General features: G+C 46.8%; 5 protein-coding genes across 5 annotated transcripts; 3 read left to right on the top strand and 2 right to left on the bottom strand.

The window, feature by feature from the left end:
* Nucleotides 1-2547: 2547 nt before the first annotated feature.
* On the bottom strand, nucleotides 2548-3568 carry MRS44_011817 (uncharacterized protein; the record flags this gene model as incomplete). Its single annotated transcript, XM_046279957.2, has 2 exons — nucleotides 2548-3229; nucleotides 3294-3568. 2 exons carry the CDS (start codon nucleotides 3566-3568, stop codon nucleotides 2548-2550), a joined length of 957 nt encoding a protein of 318 aa, XP_046134464.1.
* An 829-nt stretch (nucleotides 3569-4397) lies between these two features.
* On the top strand, nucleotides 4398-5399 carry MRS44_011816 (uncharacterized protein; the record flags this gene model as incomplete). The annotated part of the gene is made up of 1 exon (XM_046275661.2): nucleotides 4398-5399. The coding sequence occupies one exon, from the start codon at nucleotides 4398-4400 to the stop codon at nucleotides 5397-5399; it is 1002 nt and encodes a 333-aa protein (XP_046134465.1).
* A 2041-nt stretch (nucleotides 5400-7440) lies between these two features.
* On the top strand, nucleotides 7441-9022 carry MRS44_011815 (uncharacterized protein; the record flags this gene model as incomplete). Its single annotated transcript, XM_046272058.2, has 2 exons — nucleotides 7441-7937; nucleotides 7993-9022. 2 exons carry the CDS (start codon nucleotides 7441-7443, stop codon nucleotides 9020-9022), a joined length of 1527 nt encoding a protein of 508 aa, XP_046134466.1.
* A 2699-nt stretch (nucleotides 9023-11721) lies between these two features.
* MRS44_011814 (uncharacterized protein) lies at nucleotides 11722-13169 on the top strand (the record flags this gene model as incomplete). Its single annotated transcript, XM_065619875.1, has 5 exons — nucleotides 11722-12120; nucleotides 12185-12368; nucleotides 12434-12642; nucleotides 12913-12966; nucleotides 13017-13169. The coding sequence occupies 5 exons, from the start codon at nucleotides 11722-11724 to the stop codon at nucleotides 13167-13169; spliced, it is 999 nt and encodes a 332-aa protein (XP_065475947.1).
* A 3359-nt stretch (nucleotides 13170-16528) lies between these two features.
* On the bottom strand, nucleotides 16529-18981 carry MRS44_011813 (uncharacterized protein; the record flags this gene model as incomplete). Its single annotated transcript, XM_065619874.1, has 4 exons — nucleotides 16529-16552; nucleotides 16609-18616; nucleotides 18672-18806; nucleotides 18860-18981. 4 exons carry the CDS (start codon nucleotides 18979-18981, stop codon nucleotides 16529-16531), a joined length of 2289 nt encoding a protein of 762 aa, XP_065475946.1.
* Between the last annotated feature and the right edge of the window lie 944 nt (nucleotides 18982-19925).

Here is a 19925-nt window from a genome sequence, read left to right as displayed (position 1 = left end):
GCTTTATAAAGGTATTAAAAATACTTATAATAAGCTATAAAAAATAATATTAAATAAAGCCCTTTAGAGTATTAAGTTAAGTATAAAGCTTAGCTAATTAGTATAAGTTAAACTAATAATTTTTAATTATAATATTTTTTTTTTTAATTTCTTTTTATTTAATTATAATATTAATAAAAGGTTTAATTTTATTAAAAAAGAGCTTTTTTTATTAAAGGCTTTTAAAAAAAAAGCTAAAAAAAAGGAAAATCTTATTAATAGAGATATTATATTCCTCGAGGACTTATAAGATAATAACTAATATAAAGTATAGCTTATAATCTTTATTATTAATATTAATACCTTTTATAATATTAAATAAGAAAATTAAAAAAGTCTTATAACTAGCTAAGATCTAGCTATATAGCTATAAGTATAATTATATTAAGAAATAAAGGTTATTAATATTATAAGTTTTAGAGGGATTAATTCTTAGAGTTAGCATTAAAGTTTAAACCTAAAAAGTATTAGCGCTAAGGCTTAGCGCTAGACTAAAACTTAGCGATAGATAAAAGTCTATAGGTTTAATTAATTAAACCTATCTAGTTAAATATATAATATATATATCTTAGCTTATATAAATATATGAATAATAATAATTTTAATAGTAATTTTAATAATAATCTTAATAACCTATTTATTTTAATTTTATATTAATTTTTGATTAAAAAGAAATTAAAGAATTATAATATAATAGGCCTTAATAGCTAGATTAAAGTAAAATTATAAATAAAAGGTAAATCTCTATTATATATAAGACTTTAATGTATTAAGTCCTCTAAGAGCCCTTAGCTATAAGATATTATATTAAGGTAGGGTTATATAACCCTAGGCCTAAGGTTTAGCTAATTCACTAGCCTTAACTTATTTAGGAATTACATCTTTATAATTTTATTATATATTAGATATAGCTAAATATTAAAATAAATTATTTTAGGTAATAAGCCGCGAATATATATAATTATATAAAAAAGGTAAGTAATTTATATATAGTCTTATTAAATATCTCTAATAGGTTTGACTTTAATATTTCCCTAATATTTTTACTTTTTATAGCTATAATAATTATATTATTAATAAACTAGATATTCTTTTTATATTATTAGTTCTAGGTTTATTAATTAATAGCTATATAATTTATATATCCTCTTATTTCTTTTAACTTAGTAATTATAATAATAAGCTAAGCCTTAATATATTTAAATTATTTATTATTATTATTTATTTCTTTATTATTATTAAGATTTACCTTAGCTAATATAATAAGAGTTAATAAGTAATTAATAAGTAAGACCTATTAATAATTATTAATAGGATTTACTTAGGTAGCTATTATATTTAATATTACTTAAGGTAATATAAATAATTCTCTAAATAAGAGCTATTAATATATAATAATTATATAAATCTTAGGAGAAATAAACTAATTATATTAATTTATATTTATAAAGGAGATATTAATATTATCTTAAATAAAATATAAGTTATATCTAGTAATATACTTAAAGGTATTAAGTATAACTAAGTTATATTAATAATTAAGGTAATTATTATATAAGAAAATATAATAAATATATTTTATATACTTTATATATTAATTAGGATTATTTTATTTATAGGTCTTAATTAAAGTAATTATATAAGTAATTAAGGCAATTAGATAAATAATTACTATAATTACTTAGTATTAAGAGTAATTACTTCTTTAATTAGTAGGGAATTATAGGGCCCTGCTTATATATATAATATATATATATTAGGCCGTGATAACTATGCTATACCTCTATTTATAAGGCAAGGGGCTCGGTGGGACTTCTGCGCTTATATACTAGCCTATATTCTTATAGTAATTAATTAAATAAATATAAATACTTAAGTAGTAATAGAATTATTAAGGAGTAATAATTAAAAAAGGTTAGCGTGACTAAGTATTTAATATTATAATATTTATAATAAGCCTAGGTATAATATAAACACCTTTTAAGTAATAATTAAAATATTTAAAAAAAGTATAATAAGTAGTTTTAATTAATTAAATAATTAATAATATTTTTATTATACTAATTATATAAAAGGTTAAAAAAAGTATATTACTTATATATTTATATTACTTACTTATTAAGTATATTAAGACTTAATTTAATAATATTATTTTTATATTATAATCCTTTTTTAAAAGTAAGTAAAATAGTATTTTATTATATTATTAAATTAAAAAACTATTTATAAGCATATTAGTAATAAAGGATAAGAGGTTTAATTTTAAAGAGATATAAAAAGAAATCTATTTATATCTGCTAGTAAGTCTCTTAAATCTCAACTAATCTCATAGCTAAACTTTGACACAGGAACATTCCCCTGTACGATGAACTGCTGTTGCCTCCAAGCTTCAAAGCTTTGCTTCCATTTCGAAATTTTCCGTCAGAGCATTTACAGCCGTGTCGACAAGATCCTGCACAACATCGGCTGCTGGCTTCTGTTCCCTAACCACAGCTGCACACTGCCCCATCATCTTGGGTAAAACTGGTCTAGAATCTCCTCCTCATTGCTAGACTCGTCTTCCATAACCCTATCTAGATCTGCCTCGGCGGGAACGACCCCCTGCGACAGCAGCTCTTTCAGCTCTGTCTGACGATCTTCCTCCCAACTCACAACGTACGGAGTTTTCCGCACTCGCATAGGTCGCCCGGTAAAGATGGTGGTGCGGATGTTGTCGTCAAATCCTGCTCCGCGAACCGCCTCTTTGTGGCTCGTGGGTGCGGCTGCCTCATCAGTGAGAATGAACCGTGTCCCGACCCAAACAGCACTGGCACCCATCATGAGAGCAGCTGCAAGAAGTCGGCCGTCGTGGATGCCCCCAGCAGCTACAACTTGCACCGCCTGTCTCGTAAAGGGGCTTTGCTTATCTCGGACGAGGTTCACGACGGCAGGGACCAATACTATCGTCGGTATGTCGCCAGTGTGTCCACCTCCCTCGCCACCCTGCGCGCAAATGATATCTACGTCGAGGTCAAGGCACTTTTGGACGTACTTCGGGTGGCCCACCATGTTCATATACAGAATACCGGCCCTGTGGAGTCGTTCAACGACTGCTTTGGGTGGGACCCCAACTGCCGAAACAAACAGCTTTACACCTGACTCGATGATGATATCGACGAGCTCATTCAGCTTGCCCTTTGTATAGTCCTTACTTTTAGTTAAAATTGAGATCAGTTAAGTATAAGCAAACGAGTATGGTTTGTTCAGACTCGTACTTTATCTTGCGTGCGCTACCTCCAATTTGAGGGATGAGCAGATCCACGCCAAAGGATGCTTTCTTGTCTAGAAGAGATGACTTCAGCTCTAAAATCTGATCGTAGAACATTTCGGGCGTGTAGTTAATTCCTCCAATAAGCCCCAGTCCCCCTGCGTTCGTTACTGCGGTTGCTAGCTTCGGTCCGGCTGCCACGTTCATTCCGGCCAAGAGCACGGGGTGCCTAATACCCAAGAGCTCGGTGAGAGACGTCTGAATTCTATCTGGGTCTAGCATGGTAGGCTAGAGCTCGATAGTCCCGAAGGAGATGTCGAAACGTACGTTGCGAAGACATCATTTGTTGAGACAGTAGTATATAAAGGCTAGGTCGTAAACTCGTGGATATATCTTTGTCTTTTGTAGGAACGAGGAGGTGTTGACCACTAGCAGAGTGTGGCGGAGAAGGCACTTAAATAGAGTCACTCGTCCTGGCGCGTGCTCTGTAAAAATAAACGTCTGTCATGTAGCCCTTGCTCCTCGCTCGTCTATATTAAGCTTGCAACTCAAAGACCGAGGTATAACGGAACAGAGTCGAGCACAACATCTACGACACAGCCGGGGTGTTTTCGCTCTGGCCAATCGCCCCCTGACAAAGATAGCTGGTCCAAGGAGGTGGAAGCGGCCAAGACGCAGGGCTGGATGGTTAGGCAGGATCACAAGCAAGCAGACTCCAAAACTCATCATCTGTCAGCGAGAGCTCAAATTTGACAACCTCGCTAGATTGGCAAACGTTCGTCGACACGTTCAGGAACACGACCCGATCGATTTCGTATGCTCGGCATTAAGTGGGGCATGCGGAGTGAGTCTCTAACCCCCATGCTTGGTCAAAAAGGCTTCACAGCCTCGGAGCAACTCAACGGAAATGTAATACAGCCGGAACTAAACCCCATGCACTCCCCAATCGCTAATATTGGCGCGAGCTCACAGCCGAGGTCCATAATGAAATCTGCTCAATTCTCCACTTGGGCGAATGAAGAGTTTTGTTTAATATGTGAGTATCTTATCAAAGCAGTTGACAAATTTGTCATTATTCTATTGCTTCGCTTTCCCTTGCTCCCTTGTCAAGATGGGCCCCATGTCCCAGGATACCAACCCTGCCTTTGCGCCCACTCTATCCGATCAAGTCTCGATAGAGGAGGCTGGCCCGGACCAGTTCCAGTCCCGTTATTACCCCTCTCGCATGGGCAACGCGGCCGATATCGCTTATGGAGGCTGCGCACTTGGTGTTGGCCTTAGATCTGCCTGCCAGACAGTTCCGCCACAATATGTCCTGTACTCAGCTACCGGAAGCTTTCTGGCACCTGTCTCAACCAGTTTCCACCTGCAGTGTTTTGTCCGCCGGCTTCGTGATACAAGAACGTTTGCGACCAGACAGGTCGAAATCACGCAGAAGCAGAAGGACAATACTACCCGGTTATGCATGATTATTCTCGCAGACTTCCAAAGAGAGGCAGAGGAGTCCCTTCTGGCCTACTCTACACCCCCCACGAGAGAATACTCCCCGCCAGATGAATGCGAGCCCCCTTTTGAGGCTGGCGAGAATATGGTCGAAAAGGGTCAGTTACCAAAGGAATCTTTGATGCTGTATAAATCCCTATTCGGCCTCATGAATCGCTTCTTCGAATTCCGCCAAGCTCCCGAAGGGATTGCGGCCCACAACCTTAGCGGAGTCGCGAAGCACCGGCAATCGAATCAAGACCAACTCCACTTAACTTCGAAGACATCTGCGGATTGGTTTCGCTCTCATCAACCAGCGCTCGGGCAGCAGGATCAACACGCAGGCTTCATCTTCATGATGCATGGGTTTCTCTCTTTTCTGCCACTAGCACACAGCAAAATGTTTCTGGACGATGCAGCGGCGTGCTCAAGCTTGGATTTTGCTTTGAGACTGTTTGCAGTTGACTTGAACCTTAATGACTGGAATCTTAGGGAGTTAAGGACTATCTCTGGAGGTAATGGGAGAACGTATTCTGAGGCACGGGTTTGGAACCAGGAGGGAAAACTGATTGCGAACATGACCCAGCAATCTGTCTTGAGGCCGAAGCAAACGTCAAAAGCGCTACTATAGTGCTAATATTAGTATCTTGCTTACTTTTAGGTTAGTGTAATGTCCTGGATATTTATTGTCAATTTCCTGTGGATTTTAAACGTGGGCTCTCCTTCCAGCAATCAGGTACTTCACGATCTTCTAGCTCAGTTAACCCATCAAGGGCCAGGCTTCAACTATAATAAGGAACACATTGTCAACACATCATAGCATCATATCCCAATGCTAACACAGTGACCTTTTTTTTTAACCTTTCTGCTGCCTGCAGTCAAAGACTCATACCTAGCTGCATCATGAGGGTTGTGGAGGAGGAGTACGGGGAGGAACATGTCGGTTAGAGCTTGAATGCAGCATCTCGGCGAATTGCCAAACTTTGGTTGGCACACATCAACTTTGAACACAATGCCAAACATTACTATTATAGGATAATTTGCAAACATCTTATTTGTCAGGTGGACCATCTACTTGATAAGTATACCAGTCGTGAATGACTACCTAGATGCTTGCCCAAATCGAGGTCAACCTGCCTTCCATTGACATGCCAAGATCAGTTGAAGGATGTGCAGCACATGGCCTAAAGAGCTCCCACTGACAGAGCAACCTACGGCCAGCAAAACCCAGCTTATTACCGTATCGTGGTTGCCGCTAAATGAAGTGTTAGCCGATGACGCGTTCTTTCTATGGCCGAGTCAATTATGTACCAGCACGGGTCGGGGTCAAGTAGCCTCAAAAGGGAGAATGCATTCACATCTACCAGAGGTCTGAATCGTATTCTACCATTTGGGTGAGACATTGAACGAGTCTGGTGCAGTGATGATCCTTTGAGACAGCATGATAGGCAGCGTGGCTCATCACCAGGCCGCGTGGCTCCGTATCGCTAGTACCACCCAATTTTACTCCGGCGCTACTCACCCACGCAAGCGCAGACACGATCAACGATGAAGCGGGACTTTTGTTCAAGCCTATTCTGGGCTAAGGCCTGTTCATGAAGATCCAGATAAGAGTTGAGACAGGAAGTGTTAGGCTGGTGGTCGGATGTCATCCGAGGAGGCGCCTTGGCATCGGCTTGACAGCATCTGTAGTAGATCCTGGTCACTTCAGTATCGATTGTTGATTCTAGAACGTGTTTTTCTTTCATCGCTTGACCTTCTGTTCGTTCTCATTTGGTAGCTGTCTCGTGTTTGGCCCGCCCAAAAAGGAAGGGTATCCCAGCAGAGGCAGAAGAGGGATGTGGACTCGCGAGGGACAGAAAATCCATTGGCGCAAGAATATTCGCTGTATAGCGGATCTGAATCGTGAGTGTCATGGACCTTGTCTTGTGAACTTCAAAGCCAACCACCACGCGGCTGTTGACCCAACATTGCAAGGCAGTGGCTCGGACAAAGGGCCGAATATTGAGCAATAACCTTGAGATTTTGGCTCATGGGATAAAGTCTTCTGTAGCTAGAGCATAAACTGACGGCTAATGTAAAATCTCACCAGGCCTAGCTCGTTTTGGAGGATGATTGCCTTCAATCTCAGACCTTAGGAAACGCGACGCTGCGCCGCAACACTTGGCGCGACACGGAATCTGTGGAACCGTTTGAGAATGTTCTTGCAGGCTGAATTACTTCCTACGAAGGAACAAACCAATCCCCTAGAGCTGAAGAACGTGGTATTGATCATTGGATATACAGTGTTGATGATACGCAAGGGGCAGATACAGAATGCTTCCATCGCCCGCGTCATGGGCCGGCATTACGCGTCCCCACGGAAAATGAAACATGGTGCTTGGTCCCTGCAACCGCCCAACTGCCGGATAACGATCTACCATTTGTGATCTGTAGTGCGAGAAGATAGTCGATGCTAGTAAGTATCCGCTTCATGTTTCGGGTATTTTTAGCATGTGGCCATGGCAAAGAATGAAGCTAAACAGAAGGCATCTCAACCCTGGCTCTTGACCATTATATACAGATAAAATGGCCAAGCTGAGAGCATCTTGGCAGCGGGTGCCCATCAGAATGACCTGCCATTCTATTCATCATCTCAGTCATCAACTAAATCTTCGCAGAAGCCAACCGTCATGTCTGATACCGACCCAAAGAGTTCGTCAGCCCAGCCGACGACCTCGATTGAGTCTGAGCCACTCTACCACATCCTATCCAGGCGCAAGAAATGGGGGTTCGTCGTTTTGGCTTCCTTGGCAGGTTGTTTCTCGCCTCTTTCATCAAACATCTACTTCCCGGCCATTGACAGTATATCGTCGGATCTTGACGTGAGCCTGTCCCTTGTCGCCCTCACAATCACCGTCTACATGGTCGTTCAGGGTATCGCGCCTTCACTTTTCGGCGCCTTCTCAGACACGTATGGCCGGCGTCTCACCTTCACTGCCAGCTTGGTCATCTACACAGCTGCGAACTTGGCCCTTGCTTTCACGTCGAGCTTCCCGATGCTGCTGGTCATGCGAGGCGTCCAAGCAGCCGGATCTGCAGCGACCATCAGTATCAGTGCCGGTGTCATTGCGGACATTGCCGATCCTCGAGAGCGCGGGGGCTTCATGGGGACTAATGCTGGCATCCGGTGAGTAGGGCATGTGTGTGCGGACGAGGGAAGTGGCTTGGCTAACATTTTGCAGCATGACTGGCCAAGCAGTTGGGCCTGTCATTGGAGGGCTTCTCAATAGTGCATGGGGATTTAGAAGCATCTTCTGGTTGCTGTTTGTTTTTGGCATGCTTGTCCTCATGGCACTGTTGATCTTCCTCCCAGAAACACAACGCAAGGTCGCGGGCAATGGCAGCATTCCTCTCTCAGGTTTCCACAAGCCCTTCATCTACGTGGTCAAGCCTCCCAAGGCATGGGAAGAAAGCACTGAGAAGCCCTTGCCAAAACGTCGAGAGTCGATTTCTTTCAAAAAGGCCTTTAGCCCGCTTGCCTGCATCCTCGAGAAAGACATAGCTATACTCTTGGCCTGGGGCGCCGTGGCCTACACGGCATGGAGCATGGTCACATCTTCAACTACGACAGCATTGCTCAAAGGATACCCATATCTTAATGAGTGGCAGATCGGTCTTTGTTTCTTGCCCAATGGCCTGGGATGTGTGGCTGGTTCGCTTTGCACCGGCTGGCTGTTGGACAAGAGCTTCAAGAGCGCCGAGGCACGATATCGAGTTGAGCAGGGCATATACGACGAACAAGACGTGTACAAGAAGCGTGGATTTCCTCTTGTACGCGCGCGCCTACGGTTAATGCCTTACTTCAGCCTCGCCCTCCTGTTCTCTCTGGCCCTATATGGTCCCAGCTTTGAGTTCAACGACTTGAGACGCCAGTTCAGCGCCAACCTGGCAGCGCCGCTGGGTTTGCAGTTTCTCATTGCCTTTACCGCCACTGCAATCTTTAACATCAATTCCACGCTGCTCATTGACTGCTTCCCGGACCGACCAGCCAGCGCGGCAGCACTCAATAACTTGTGTCGTTGCCTCCTTGGTGCAGCTGGGGTCAGTGTCATCCAGCCAATGATTGATGCAGTCAAGATAATGAAAGGCTTCTTTATCGTCACGGGTATAGTTCTTGCGTGTACCCCTCTTGTCTGGGTGGAATGGAAATGGGGCGAGAAATGGAGGCGAGAACGTGAAGACAAACTCGGTTTGCAAAGGGAACAAAGATGATGCTTTTAGAATGCCTCAGCAACATCCCGAGGTTTCCACCGACAGCTTCCAGCCCATTCTTTACGCCCTTGCGCTCTTGCTGTCTTTGTTTGGCCTTGAAATGAAGATAAATTGGCATTCCTGCCTTTTCCGTCTCTAGTGGTGGCTTGTTTGAACGTGATGTCTGAGGACTGGGTCGAAGGACAGGTTCTAATGCCAAAGCCGGCACTTGAATTTTACAAAAATGCCTCTTGGAAAGTCTCCATTCCACGGGCCTACTTAAACTTGGATCATTGCGTCAGGGCACGTAATGTCGCGAGCCGTATTGAACATGCGGAGAACTCACTTGGTGATATTGTATCAACGACTATGGCTCTCCTGTTAGAGCTATATACTCCCAACTTGGAGCGCTTCTTTCTCAGTCATGCAGTGAAGAGAGCCACTCGTGAGTTGATCTTTGCACTTCAATCAACCGATCACCCTTACTCGGGCCTGTCACATCTCACCGCGCACATCTGGACCATGATATACCGGCCCCTCCCTTGCGGGCGGAAGGAAAAAGGGTTGATGAGAACTAACTACTACTTTTAAAGCTTTTCATCAATCAAAATCAGTCATCCCTGGTCGTGGCCTGTTGGGTAGGATCCTATCAGCATGCCTCCTGGTGGGCTCTGGAGGACGGCAGCCCACGACTTTGGCACGGCTCTGACACGGGGTGAAAGCCACCTCTTGTCGTCATGATGACTAGGGAGTACATGGACGAGATCGAGCGACCAGAGGATAACAGGACCCAAGATCCTTCAGCTGATGCAGCGAGCCCCAGTTCCTAGGCTCCCCTGGTATTTCACCTCATTGCCCTTGCAACCGGCACCAGGGACAAAGCCCCACGGACACGGTACGGAACTGATGTTTCCATAAGCCCTTGATCGATGCAAACACCATCCAACCGAGCGCCATGTCAAGCAAGTGCATCGGTTTGTCCATGAATATTCATCACTTCGAAGGTGCATGATGCTTTCCTGGCCAGCGTTGAGCATAATCGCTGATCGAGACAATTGCCAGGACATCCGAGGATGGTTCAGGTCTTGACAATATGCCAATGTGTCTTGTTGTAGCAGGAATCGATAGGTGTGCCGTAATTGTCTGCTTATTTCCCCTCATTGCCCTTAAGAAAAGGCCCATTAACAACGGACATGGCTATGTATTGATGAGATGGTGATCTAATGAACATGACCCTGTTGTACTAGGTGGAGCTAGCCGCCTAAGCACCGAAGGCACCCTCTGAGCGTCGCTGCTGTTGTGTGGGAAAGGGGGGCAAGCGGCTAGGCAGAACCATTCGCATCATGCTCAATATGGAAAGTAATCACCTGAGTGAATGGAATATCTCTCCTGTCTGATCCTGAGCTGGCGCTCATTCCCTCCAACCTGCCGCCTACGTGGAGGTGAGGGAAACCCTGCATCAACACCAAGCGCTCTGGGAGGGAGCGTCGCCACTCAAGCTTAAAAGCCACGGTCAAGACACGTCAATCACCTTTCGCAAAATTCACATCCACGCCACGTCTGCCTTGCTGGCACAGCTGCGGATTCATGTGTGCACAGTAGGCGCCCACAATCATGGACAGTGGAGTGAATTGCAGCGCCTGAGCGTGCATGGTGAGGTCTGCGCTGGGCCTGGAACGTGTGTGCATGAGAAAGTCTGGAGTAAACGGGCTTCCACAAGGTCGTCGCGGGAAGCATATGCTTGTCCTTGTTCACAAATCGGCGGCCTTGCACAAGAGGAAACATCTATGGCTGGGACAACTCTCTCGGCATTTGATCAGGCTGGGCATTCCTTTGTTAGGGAGCCCTAAAATGGTACATCTCGCAATGAGAGGAGCGACAAAAAAGCAAGCCTTGGCGCTGACTGCCATTGCAAGGGTTTATAGTCGACCGTACTGTGGCGTCTGCAAAGCGCAGGCAAGGGGTCGACAGAGTGGTGGAGACATGGCGAACGTTACGTGCACAGCCGACTGTGTAAATAAAACCACGTGATCGGCGCACAGCCGGTTGTGCAGATAAGATCCGATTCCTAAGCCCCAACCTCAATTGCGCTGAAGCACTTCAGGCAGCTTGCAACGGCGTTCGATAGAGGTAGCTTGCAATAGGTACTGTGGCTAAGTGTGGCTCTGGTGGCTGATTTTAGCTTCTGATTGGCTGTGTGGGATCCTAATAAGAGCTTCATAATTAAATCTTATCTACATAGCTAGCTATGCAGGCAACGCTCACCCAAGACATGTCTGAGTTGTCGTTGTTATTGCTTGGTGCCTCATTCCACGATTGTTTGATCATCGATTAAAACTACGCAGTCATCCCCACCTCAACTGACGCGGAGACATACAGAATAGATTCAGCGCTCTAAAAAACACTTCATGTTTGGCATCAACTATCTCTTTGCCGTATTTTGAGCTGCTACGCTCTTGATTTTGGCCAAAGAGGCTCCAGAAAATGTTGGACTACAGGGTAGGTAACGTGGCAGGGGTGGCTGAGTTCCAGCCACGTTGGTTGCGGGCGTTAGTCGGTCCCTCAATTTTCCGGCTGGGTGCTCTGGCAACAGCCTAAAATAAACCACCCAACACCAACCTCAACAACGTCATCGCGACAGCCGTATTTAACCAGTTCTGTCGAGCAAGCGGCCACTGTACGACGAGAGATGTTATCAATGGGAAATTCAATCTTCGGATATGGACTCTGTTATTATCCAGGCGTGGGTTGACGATGTGAAACATTCCCTCGTGACACCAACACCTATCAACACTCGCCGACGTAGATCCTCTTGTGACATGTCAAACCCATCCAAACGACAGCGAACCGGCGACGATCCATCCGATTTATACCCCAATCCCGATCGAACGCCTCGAAGACCTCGCCTGCTGTTATCACGACATGATAACGACGGTGACGTGTTTCATGTTCCAGCCTCCTTTACTGCCATCCTCGCAACCAGAGCTGCATTTTCTTCTCCAGCCATACCTCCCCTGGCTCAAACGGAGACGACGTCACACTCGGCGACGCAACCTCGCGGCTTATCTCCCTCGAAACGATTCCAGAAGACAGCCAGTCTGCCCAACTTGGTTCGCCCGGTCCGTTTCGTGAAGACCCAACTTCGGAAGTGCTCTTCCGGATGACGCTCGAGCACTGCTTGAGGCGCTTTCCGCTGTCGAGGCGAAAGATGAGATCCTACCAGCTGCTCTTAGACGACATTCGGATTTCCAGGATACGCGAATTCCGCCGTTTATGTGTAACCCCAATGCGGACCCAAGTGTGGACGACAGGGCAGCGCCCGAGACTCATGATCGCCTTCGAACCATCGTTGATGAATCAATATCTTGTTTGAATCTCCATAGATCTGAAGCTGCCTGGAACTGTCTGGTGCATACCCTCTTCTTCGTCAAGCAACTCTCACGTTTCCCTTCCTCGAGGTTGAACCGATCACTTCAGCCCATATCAAGCCCGCCTTTCGTCCCTTGTCAGATACCGGCGATGAGATTCCGCCACAGCGCTCCAACGCCAGTGTATCCGACATGAGCAGTGTCTCTGAGCACAGCATGGGTACAGCACGGACAAGTCCATCGTCAGTCCATAAGATGGTTGACTTTGCACTGGTCCTTCGTCCGGGGAGTGAACTCCAAAACCTGACTCAGACTTTCTTATCGAAGCAGTCAAGCAAAACGTCAACTATTAACCAAAACTCATATGAGCCTCTCTGCACACGCCTAGCCCCCATCTTTATCGAGACGAAAACCGCATCTGGAAATATGGACATAGCTAACGCTTAGCTGGGTATCTGGGTGGCTGCATGGCACTAGCGACTACGCAGCATCATTGACCTCGGAGGCGGGATAGAGAGGATTATTACTATGCCTATGATTTAGGTGGTGGGCAGTGTCTGGACTCTCGTGTTTGTGACAGATGCTGGCCCAGAGATTGTAAGTGATGCCTAGTGCTCTTGTTGACGCTGGTATCTAACTGGAAATAGCACCTCCTGGATGGCGACTTTCGAATTGGCGATATTAGTACGATTGTTGGCATCTACCAGCTGCAGGCCGCCATGTCAGCACTCGCAGTTTGGGTCAAGGAGACATTTGAACCCTGGATCTCTTCCCTCTTGACTCGTGTCAATGGGCCGTAACGACTGTAGTTCTACCAACAAGGCAATCCGCATGTCAGGGCTATCGGGGATTACGGTAATGACTAAGCCTTCAAGCTTATTGCCCTACTCTCAACAAAACGGCTGGCCAGAGGATGGTGATGGTGACGGGCGGAGTGGATATTGTTGGTTCTATATCCTAGTGAGGGTGCTGGGAGACACTCAGATGGGGGAACCGTGACGAGGATGGTATATCCAAGGCCGACCTCCTGTCTTAATTGGCTGAAACGTAGTTGCTAACCTCGCCAGTTGCCATATGGTCCACATGTTTGCTGCCAGATGTGTATATGTAACGTCGTCGGCGTAGGCCAACAGTAGCACCCAAGAGAGCTGATAGAGTCGGGCCGGTTGCCATAAGCCACTCCCGACAATTCCAAATACCGTCGAAGCCTCGATCAGTAGTGCCCTAGACGGTAAACACGAGTTTTTCTGTCTCTAGTATCGACTCTGCAACCTGCAACAGCCGGGGTCTCTCGTTGATGTCGTACTTCTGACGGGGGGTAACCCCCCCGCGAAGACTTTGACCTGTGCAACGTGAATCTGCCCTCGTTGCGTTCCCTCGAGATTAACATGATGGGAAGCTCTGACTCGATCTCCAACCCTAACGCTAGGTAGGTCTTTGTTGGTCCAGTTCCTCACTTATTGCCCTCTCATGTGCCAAAAACGTGGATATGTTGCTCCCACATTCCTGATTGAATGGCCCGCCAGCCACTCGACAATACCCTCATCCAGACTTCTCTACGATGCTTGGCTGGGACCAGAGTCTTTTTGGAATCCATCCGAGGTTCTGTGAATCCATGGGAGGTCCTATCCGTCTCGTAGTTGGCATCCGGGTCCCTAGATAGCTGTGTTGAACTTGAAGCCAATTCGCGACGGCTAATGAGAAAGACTTAGTGAAGGATTACTTGACATGGGAACAATCTCCTGGACTTTTCGTCACGAAATATCTCATCCTGAGCGCTGCCTAGTACGCCACGGCGTGAAATTGCGATGGGCTCACAGAGCGATCTTCGTACTACATGCATTCACGCTCGCCATATGGGTGTTGCTTTTCTGTTCGACTCCCTAGCCGTCTGATATCGGTGTGCTGGGCGTGTCCAGCTGTCGGAGGCCACAATGAACCGCCGTTAAAGAATTATCTATAAATACAAACACTAGAAGGTGTTGCTGTTGGGGTCTCATGTCACTTCAAAGACCCATCTTAGCGTGTCTGCCACTTGTGTTCGTGGAGGCCGCAAAGAAAACGGGTTTCATCATCAAATGCATGCAGCCTTTATCTTTGGCCGTCGATTCCAGCAAGAACTGCCCAGGAATTATTAACAGCCGCGAGGGACAGCTACGAACGGAAAGAAAGAGCCTTCATGCTCCTTTGCGGCTCCATCGCCATGATTAAAGGTGCATATGGTGAGAGTATTTAAACAGTATTTGAGTCTGGTCTTGAATTGAGAGTCGATATCTCGTTCCGCCCATTAGTGTGGAAGGCCATCAAGAGAAAGGGGAGTAGGCCGAGTCTGTTACTACCTTGACCCTGGTGACTTCAGAGCAAAACGAGACACTCAGGCAGACCCTGTATATAGTAGTTACTATCTTGGTTCATTTAGGATGCGTCCCTTCGAATCTTTGTAGGCGTATTTATGGAAAATCAGCCCTTCAAATTGCAAGGGACCAGGATTGAACACCTCAATTATAGTGCCGATGAGCTTTCTTGTACGGCGTTAGGAAGCTTGATTCACATGACATGGCATGTCTAGTTGATGTATGTCCTCAATCATGTCCCTCGTCGCTTGTGGCGGAGACATTCGCCGGGTGCCGGCAACATTCGCTTACTGCTGGGTTTCGCCCATTGCTTATCTTTGCTTGTTACGCAAGATTTATGCAATGATCACTGGGTATTCTTCCATGGCTTATGGAAGTATCATGGTTTTTAGAAATACTATGGATCATAGAAATACCATGACTCATGGAAACAACATGACCTATGGGACTACCATGACTTATAGAACAACTTAGAGAGATACAATGGTTCATAGAAGTACGGTAGCCTATGAAAATACTATGGCTGATAAGAGTGTTGTAGGCCATGGAAACGCCATAACGCAAAAATGCACCGGAGTATATACCCCCTCCCAAAGTGAATTTCCGACTGTTGAGAGGAAAAAAGAACTCTTCTTGAGGCCCTTGTTATCTTTATTTTCAGTATAATGATGAAAATATTGACTTCGCAGAGCACAAGATGAAGCTTATAGATTCGGAGGGGGCAGATTGTAATCAACGCTCAAGATATGGAGATGGGCCGTGGTGAGAGTAAGATTGGACTTCATTCCCCACCCATCAGTGTGTCTATTCTTCCTGTCTCGGGGCAAGAAGCCTGGAATAGGTGAGAAAATAGCAATTATTAGCTATCTGAAGTTGTCGAGATGCCTTCCTTCACCTAGGAAACTGCATGACCGGCTGTGAGCAGATGATGGGGCTCCAAATTATTGCAAGTGTGCCAAACAGCCAAGCAGTGTGCTGCATGGCAATTAATTCTAGGCGGCTTGGTATAAATGTTAGTGAAAATAGATGTAATAGTATAAGGAACTGCTAGAAGGCTCGATCTGAGGTTGAGGTTACGATGATGAAGTTCCCGAGGTCTTGATGCTGTCCGTCCAGCTCAGATAAACAACATACTTTCAGCTACGTCACGGTTTCTCGTTCGGCCCGATCAATGACCACAATTGCGAGCAGTCCATCAAGCAATATTGTACAGCTTTAAACATCTCTTATATGGCTGGTCCTATGTAGAATGAATGGATGGCTGTGCTATTGCACACTGAGCCCGGATATGTGCCATGGAGGCCCCAGGCGCAAGATAAGAGCTCTATACTCTGTCCGAGTGGTCTTAAAATCCATTTTTATCTCGGATAACTCCATAGCCGAAGATTTAACCTAAGTCCATCCCTCTCCAGCTGAGCTAGTGGGAAGTTCTGAGGTGGCAGTCATCGTGGACGAAACAACTAGCGAACCCTCGTCAGATCAACAACCCCGACATCTGACTCGGAGCTACCGGGAACAGTCGAAGAGAGGGGATGTTGACATAAAAGCTGTGTGAAGACAAGGCGAAAGCAGTCGGATGGGGATGTTGGTAAAGGAACTTTGCAGCGAGGCTCTAGGACAGCAGTAACAAAATCAAGTTCACTCACAGAGTGATCGCCTATAGTCTATATATACACCTTGAAGCTGCCAGCATGGGTCTACCATGTGCCATCCGCTGTCAACCTTCACCACAGTTTCTTCCTAGTATCACGCTTAACGCATGATCTGAGAACCGCTGCACTCGACTGGCAGCACCATGAGCCCGCTTAGCTTCCGCAGCCGACCTCGCACTAGTAAATGTGTCAGTCCATTGTTTAGAATCTTCTTTGGCACGTGAAGAACTTACTGGTGATCCGCAGCCAGATCCTGATTCACAACCGCCCGAGCCAGAGCCCGCAGAGCCGCAGTCAGAACCAGAGCCACATCCCGATCCCGATCCCGCTCCTGTACCTGCACCTGGTGCTACGACTGGACCTGATCCAAAGTCGAAATTGAAGCCACAGTCAGAGCCAGAGCCACATCCGGCACCCGAACCAAAATCAGGGGCTGCGATTGGGATATTCCCTGACCCTGAGCCACAGCCTGAGCCAGACTCACATCCTCCTGACCCAGACCCGGCTCCAGGTACTACGACTGTACCTGATCCAAAGCCAAAGTCAAAGTCAAAACCACAATCACAGCCAGAGGGGCATCCAGCGCCTACTCCAAAGTCTGGGACTGGGACTGAACCAAAGCCTCCACCGGAGCCTGCTCCAGAACCTTCACCGGATCCTGTTCCGGAGCCTCCCCCAGAGCCTGAGTTGCAGTCCGACCCTGACCCACATTCGGTGTCTGATCCTGATCCTGGAGTAGGGCTCGTGCCAGATCCTGTGTCTGGGACTGGGACTGGGACTGGGACTGAGCCCGACCCTCCACCAGAGCCTGCTCCAGAACCGGGTGCTTCACCTGAGCCTGAGTTACAATCAGATCCCGAGCCGCACTCAGTGTCTGATCCCGATCCCGGGGTAGAGCCTGAGCCTGGGCTAGGACCCTCACCAGAACCTTCACCGGAGCCTGCTCCAGATCCTCCCCCAGAGCCCTCACCGGAGCCAGAGCCTGTGTCTGGAACTGGGACTGGAACAGATCCTGAATCACAATCTGAGCCTGACCCGCACTCATCATCTGATCCCGAGCCGGGGTTAGGACCTGAGTTAGATCCTTCACCGGAGCCCGACCCTTCGCCAGAGCCTGCGCCGGAATCAGATCCCTCACCAGAGCCTGTGTCTGGGACTGGGACTGGGGAGGAGCCTGAGCCACAGTCTGAGCCTGAGCCGCATTCGGTACCTGATCCTGGCCCTGGGGTAGGGCTCGAGCCAGAACCTGAGCCAGAGCCAGAATCCGGGACCGGGACTGGGCCAGAGCCCGACTCACAGTCAGAGCCTGAGCCACACTCAGGGCCTGGTCCAGAGCCAGAGTCCTCACCAGATCCTGACCCTTCACCTGATCCAGATCCTTCACCTGATCCAGATCCTTCACCTGAACCGGAGCCGGAGCCGGAGCCTTCACCAGAGCCCGAGCCCGATCCTGAACCCGAGCCGGAACCTTGACCGGAGCCGGAACCAGTTCCGGAACCAGAACCTTCAGCAGATCCAGATCCTGAGCCTTCACCATACCCAGACCCAGACCCAGACCCAGACCCAGACCCAGACCCAGACCCAGACCCAGACCCAGACCCAGATCCTGATCCTGACCCTTGACCAGAGCCCGAACCTTGACCAGAGCCCGAACCTTGGCCAGAACCTGAGCCGGATCCTACTCCAGAACCTGAACCTTCACCAGAGCCAGAGCCACAATCCGAGCCTGCACCACATTCGGTGTTTGATTCTGAGTCACAATCAGGCCAAAAACCAGAGCCACAGCGGGCGTATAATCCATCTCTCTTGCTGACGCTCTCGTCACTATCAGAAGAGGAAGACTCATCAATCCCGACTGTAATCGACGCAGAGCCGTTGCTGAGGTGTCCCTCGGTGGCCATAATCATGTACTCAAACGAGCCAAGCTCCAGACCGGCACGAGCCCAAGCATCAAAATGGTTTCCCGTGGTGATTGTTCCATTGACGTGCTTTTCACGTCGGACAGACCAGTACTGCTTGACGGTCTGCTCCGAAGACGACACGTTATTCCGGCTACTGACATAGATATCGTATGTGCCGTTATCGCTGGTAACTTCGCCCTTCTTTTCCTTGTCGGTAGAGGGATCATTGTTGCCAAAAGATTCCACCACGTAGTACTCAACGAGGGGCGAGGTAGTCCATCCATAAAGGGCAAGATAACTATTGCCGTTAGGGCTATAGGTGCCCGAGTATTTCACATTTCTACTCCTCTTAGTTACAGTTGAACAAAGAAAGGGAAAAGAGACCAATAACTTACTTGCGACCGCCAGGGTTCCATCCCTTGCCACCAATAAAGTTGGCTCCGTTTGACCATTCAATCGAGTATGAGCCTCCATCAAGACTAGTGAAGTTGACATCCCGTCCACTATCAGTCCACCAATAGTGGTAGGATCTATAGACCCGTTAGCAAGCTTGCTGCATTATAGCTTCACTGGAGTGGCCTACTTCTCTTGAGTGGCGGTGCTGCTTGGAGTTGCGGATCTCGGAGATTTCAGCACTCCAACCGGAGCCGACAGAGCTCCGGCCACAAGGCTCAACCCTGTGAAGAGAGAAAAGAAAGAAACCATGATAAAAAAGAAAGGAGCGACAACTGAAGAAACGAATGATGATACTGAAAAAGGAGAGGAATGAATGATTGTTGTCAAAAGCTTGCAACAGGACAAAGATCCCTTTACATACTAACCAAAGAACATAAATTCGTTTAACAAAAAAGCCAACCCTATTGAGATAACTCTCTTGACTAAGCATTGGGTCCATCGACAGCAGCGATCAGACCAGGGGAGAGGAAACAAGCCTGAAACAACAACCACATGTTTATGCCCGTGGCTTTGGATCGGGCCACTACCAAGTAAGGATCGATTCCACTAATTTTTCGCCCGTAAACCGACGTCTTTTTCGTTCCCGAGAAGCCAATGCTGTTTGCATGGGGAATTAATGATTGAATTAATGGCTGGTAATTGCGGTGGCTCAGGCAAGTAATGGGCCGATGAGCTGGTGAGGCTGAGTCGGAAGATAACAGTCTCGCCTGGATAAAGGCCATGGAGGAGCATGCGATTCGGGAAAAAAATCTTATGATTGATATACGAGAAATCGGTAGAATGTGCTCGCCATCAAACAACCCAAGCACGAGGCGATAGAGATTGGCCGACAACTCTCCCTTCTTGTTTCAGCTCCAGCAAACTCTCAAACCCCTATGCATTTACCAGGTCAAGTTTGAGGTTTGACCCTCAGTCACGAAAAATGGGAGACTGAAGCCATAACGCACCCAGCCTGGAATCAGTGATAGCATGATCACCAGATGACCATCATCAGGCAGTTCAACTCAGATTGTGCAAAAGAGGGAGACATGACACGTGGCGTGACAATGCTGCCATAAGGGAGAACCTCTTTTAGACAGACGATCAAATAAATGGCATTGCCCAGTTCCTGATGTCGAGGTCCTTCAATCCAAGGCAGCCCATAGCGGAATGGGCAGCACATCTAGTTGCAGAGGAGTCTGGAAGGGAATCTA

Source organism: Fusarium solani (assembly GCF_023522795.1).
Source record: "Fusarium solani strain SB1 chromosome Unknown bctg00000007, whole genome shotgun sequence".
In the NCBI taxonomy this organism is placed as follows: Eukaryota; Fungi; Ascomycota; class Sordariomycetes; order Hypocreales; family Nectriaceae; genus Fusarium; species Fusarium solani.
Note: the sequence above shows the minus strand (reverse complement) of the source record. Positions and strands in the feature narration are given on the sequence as shown.